This window comes from Lathyrus oleraceus, chromosome 7 (assembly GCF_024323335.1).
Source record: "Lathyrus oleraceus cultivar Zhongwan6 chromosome 7, CAAS_Psat_ZW6_1.0, whole genome shotgun sequence".
In the NCBI taxonomy this organism is placed as follows: Eukaryota; Viridiplantae; Streptophyta; class Magnoliopsida; order Fabales; family Fabaceae; genus Lathyrus; species Lathyrus oleraceus.
In genome coordinates this window covers 86466101-86470513 of record NC_066585.1, presented here as the reverse complement: position 1 = coordinate 86470513, position 4413 = coordinate 86466101, and the positions used below count along the sequence as shown (strand labels likewise).

The following is a 4413-nucleotide window of genomic DNA, read 5'->3' as shown; positions in this document are numbered from 1 at the left end:
GACAAAGTAATCAAATTATTGTCTACTTTCTTAAAATAAATCGCCCCCTTTATGGTAAATCATCACCTAGTCTTGGAAATACCATCTATTACCTTTTCACACGCAACCTCACTACCTACTCCAACTCTTCCAACTCCCTGCTTCTTCCTCACACTCCTCTGCTAGGGAAACTGAAATTTTTCCACAGAAACGTCAAGATGTCACAATACAAGGTTAGCACTCCTTCCATGGACATTCACGAGGATGAGATTTTGGATGTGGTTCCTCTGTTTGCTATTCCCGACGAAGCCCTTGATTTAAACCATCCCATGGATGCATCAGCTTCTGCATGCCCCAATCAAGGTAACAACTCTAGTATCCCTTCTAGCTCAACTCATGCCACTAGTTCTAAGGAAGATATACACCACACTGATCGTGTCATAAGAAACCTAGTCACTAGAATCCTTAATGAAGGACATTCTGTGAAGGGAGTCTCTACTCCCCTGTCTAAAATGTACCCCTCTCCTGAGGTTGAACATCATAGTGAGAAGGATGACGATTCCTCTAGATCTGAGAAGGACATGGCTGCTGAAGGTTTATGCTCTCTAGGGCAAATTGTGTCTAGTAAAGGAAAATTTGTGGCATCTACAACTGCCAATGCTTCCCATTCTAAGAAGCATAATGTTGCAAACAATGTGATTGACCTAGAGGATGATAGGTTTGGTGATCAAGAGGAGAGCTTACTTCATCACTTAAAGCCTAGTGTGGCTAAGCGTATGAAGACTAGAAAAGGAAGATCTGTGGCTGAAATGAGGTCAGCTAAAACATCTAAGAAGACTGCTGGTGTTGGTCCTTCAAAATCTTGGAGCAAGGTTGGTGTGAAGAAGAGGAAGGTTAGAGAAGTTTCTGAGTCTGAAGAAGATGTTGAGGAAGATGTCCTTGACATCTCCCCTGTGAAGAGGACCACTGTGAGGAAGTCCCCTGTGAAAGTTGTTGATGTGCATTTGGATAATATCTCTTTCCATCTTGAATATGGAGCTGTCAAATGGAAATTTGTGATTCAAAGAAGGGTGGCTGTAGAGAGAGAGTTAGGAAAGGATGTTGTTGAAGTCAAATAGGTCATGGACCTAATAAAGACTGTTGGGTTGATGAAGACTGTGGAATGGTTATCTCCGTGCTATGAGGGTTTGGTTAAGGAATTCATTGTCAATATTCCTGAGGATGTTGCTGATAAGAATAGCAAGGAATTTTGCAAAGTATTCGTGAGAGGTAATTGTATCACTTTCTCTCACACTGTCATTAACAATTTTTTGGGAAGAAGAGTTAAGGGTGCATGTGAATTGGAAGCTACAGACAATCAGGTTTGTAGAGAAATTACAGCAAGGCAGGTGAAAGGGTGGCCTATCAAAAAGCATCTTCCTGCTGGAAAGCTGACTGTCAAGTATGCTATATTGCATGAAATAGGATCTGCAAATTGGGTGCCTACCAACCATATTTCTACAATTTCTAATACCCTTGGAAGATTTATCTTTGCTGTTGGAACCAAACTCAAATTTGACTATGGTAGATTTATGTTTGAACAAATTGTCAAGCATGCATCTACTAATGCAGTGAAGTTGCCTATAGCCTTTCCCTCTATGATTTATGGGATTATCTTGAGTCAAGACCCTGGGATTCTGAGTTCTAATGACCTACCAAGTAGAAGAAAACCTGCTCTGTCCGTGCACTATAACATGTTTGAAGGCAGTCATGTTGAAGACATTGTCATGACATCTGCTATGAAAAATCCAGCCTCAAAAGTTGGAACTATTGCTGAGCTGAAGGAGACGTGTAAAGAGCTGGGTGAAGGGATAAGGGTAGCAACAGCTAGGAAAGAATCGTTGGAAGCCCTGATTGCAAGCTTGGAGCGAGCTGAAGGTGAGAATATTGAACCTGCTAAGGAAGCTGAAGCCCACACCTCTAATGAGAGGTCTGCAACTAATGATGAGACAAGTGGCAATTATGTTTTTGATGCTGATGAAGCTGCAAGCTCAAGCTCCTCTAATTAGCTCCTTTGAATTTGACCCCCATTGATGTGATGATTTTTTGTTGCTGTTAAGATGGATTTTCTTGATTTTGGCAGTTATGTTCTGTTGTTTTAATGTTTACCTTGTTGGTTTGTATCTCAGCTTGTTTAAAGTTATTTATGTACTTGGTTCTGTAACCCTTGACTTTTGACATTCTGGTTTTTGACTGAATAGACATTTATTTTGTCTCTTTGGTCTCTTTTGGCTAAAAAGGGGGAGAAGTAGCTATAGCTATTATAGCTATAGATGATGTTAGAGATGATGTTGGATGTTTGATACAAAGAGGGAAAAGAGAGGGAAGTGTTTTGTATGTGTGAGCACAAGCGCATGTGTGTTTACTAGCTGCTATTTTTGCTAGTAATGTGTGTATGCTTACTTCTGCTGATGAACTGATATTGTGATTGTTATTTTGTGAAACGTATAATCTGATGTATGTTTTAGCCAAAATTTGCCAAAGGGGGAGTTTGTTGGTTCTATGTGTTAGCATCAATTTTGGTAAAACTTAGAGTTATCACAAGTTGTAACGTGTGTTGTCTTGACATGTGATATCAGCTTCCTGTAGGATGTTTAAATATGGTTGTGCAGGATTTAGCTAAGATGTCAGACCCGATGTTAAGACATGTGTATACCGATCATTCAGTTTGAATGTTATGTATCTTAATGTTGCGCTTTTCATGCAAATATGTGTGTGGTTATGTGGAGATTGAATGCGCTATTCAAGGAGTAATTTGGTTTAAAACCAGAATGATATATTTTCCAATAAGGGATGATTAGCTGTCGTTAATAAGAAGATACACAAGGAAAATAGATGTAGGGTTTTATGCTGCTCAGACCTATTCAAAAGCTTCTATTTAAAGGCCATGTAAAACCTGGTTTAAACACACAAAAAACGAATGAAAGAGTGAGAGAGTTTTAGGGTTTTAGTCTTGTGTGAGCTTGTGTATTGTGAGCCATTCATTCATCTTATTGATGTTTGAATTGGACTGACTTTTGTGTTGTAATTTGTCCACTCCAAGCTTTGAAGCACGAGTGTGCGTTTACTTGGTTGAAGCTTTTAAGTAAGATCAAGTATGTGTCCTTGAAGAGTGTCTTCTTTCTTTGTAATATTTGTTTTTATATCACTGCTGTGATTGAGGGGGGGTGAGTAGGGTCTCATATCTAAGAGTTCTTAGATATAAGTCACGCGGGTAGACATTAGGTGAAAAGACTGTAACTTAAAGTTGTTTACTGAGAGTCTTTAAACTAATTCGGTTTAGTGGATTTCCTTCCTGGCTTGGTGGCTCCCAGACGTAGGTGAGTTTGCACCGAACTGGGTAAACAATTGCTTGTGTCACTTGTTCAATTGTTTCTTTGTCTTTTATCCTGTTTATATTTTAGTTGTTGTTCAGATATTAGTGTCGTGACATTACCTTCGACATCTCATATCTGATACCAGAATTTCACAATTCGCGGGTCTCGCTACTTAGAACCCAAATCAACATTTAAAAGTCTTTATCCAACTGGTCGACACCTTTAAATCCAACGGTGCTTCACCTGATGGGATTCGTTTAAGATTATTTCCTTTCTCCCTCAGAGATAGAGCATGTTCGTGGTTAGATTCACTTCCAGCTAAATCAATATCTACCTGGGAAGACCTTAGGAGAGTATTCCTTGCTAGATATTTCCCCCTAGTAAGACTGCTGTTCTTCGAAACCAAATAACTAGATTTACTCAAAACTAAGGAGAAACACTTTTTGAAGCTTAGGCGAGATACAAGGAGCTGTTAAGAGTCTATCCACACCATGGCCTAGAACAATGGCTGATCGTTCATACCTTCTACAATGGACTCCATTATACCATAAAGATGAGCATCGACGCTGCCGCTGGTGGCGCGTTGATGAACAAACCTTACCCTGAAGCTTGTGACCTAATTGAGGATATGGCCCAAAACCATTACCAATGGGGAACTGAACGAGCATCAGTAGAGAAAAAGGAGACCCAAGGTGGAATACATGAGATAAGTTCTATGGACATGATGCAAGCGAAAATGGACTCTTTATCCCTTAAGGTCGAACATATTTCTACAAACTCTAACACCGCAACGGTAGTCCACACAGAGTGTGAACTTTGTGGATCTAAAGGACACGAATCGGCAGAATGTAACCTTTTGAACGACCTGAACACCAACCAAGTGAATTACGCCCAAGGTAACCCATTTTCAAACACTTACAACCCTGGATGGAAGAATCACCCAAATTTTTCCTATAAAACCTAGAACCCTATCCAAACTTTTGCACCTCAAATACCACAAGGTTTTCAAGCCCAAAAACCAAATCAACCTATGCAAGTTGTGCCCCAGAAGCCTAACCTTGAGAAGATCATGGAGAAC

At 39.9% G+C, this 4413-nt stretch overlaps 1 protein-coding gene and 1 non-coding gene across 2 annotated transcripts; one reads left to right on the top strand and one right to left on the bottom strand.

Annotated features, from left to right (window-relative positions):
• Positions 1-491: 491 nt before the first annotated feature.
• Positions 492-2027, top strand: LOC127102158 (uncharacterized). Its single transcript, XM_051039563.1, has 4 exons — positions 492-851; positions 1134-1457; positions 1572-1835; positions 1920-2027. Exons 1-4 carry the CDS (start codon positions 492-494, stop codon positions 2025-2027), a joined length of 1056 nt encoding a protein of 351 aa, XP_050895520.1.
• A 1699-nt stretch (positions 2028-3726) lies between these two features.
• Positions 3727-3833, bottom strand: LOC127109012 (small nucleolar RNA R71). Its single transcript, XR_007796501.1, has one exon. It is a non-coding gene; the product is annotated as a small nucleolar RNA R71 (small nucleolar RNA).
• Between the last annotated feature and the right edge of the window lie 580 nt (positions 3834-4413).

Excerpts from the sequence above, each read along its gene's own strand:
- LOC127102158 (XM_051039563.1), top strand. The coding sequence starts at position 492 with ATGTACCCCTCTCCTGAGGTTGAACATCATAGTGAGAAGGATGACGAT. Across the intron at positions 852-1,133 it reads CTTCAAAATCTTGGAGCAAG|ACTGTGGAATGGTTATCTCC; the intron begins GTTGGTGTGAAG and ends GGGTTGATGAAG. Across the intron at positions 1,458-1,571 it reads AAATAGGATCTGCAAATTGG|CATGCATCTACTAATGCAGT; the intron begins GTGCCTACCAAC and ends CAAATTGTCAAG.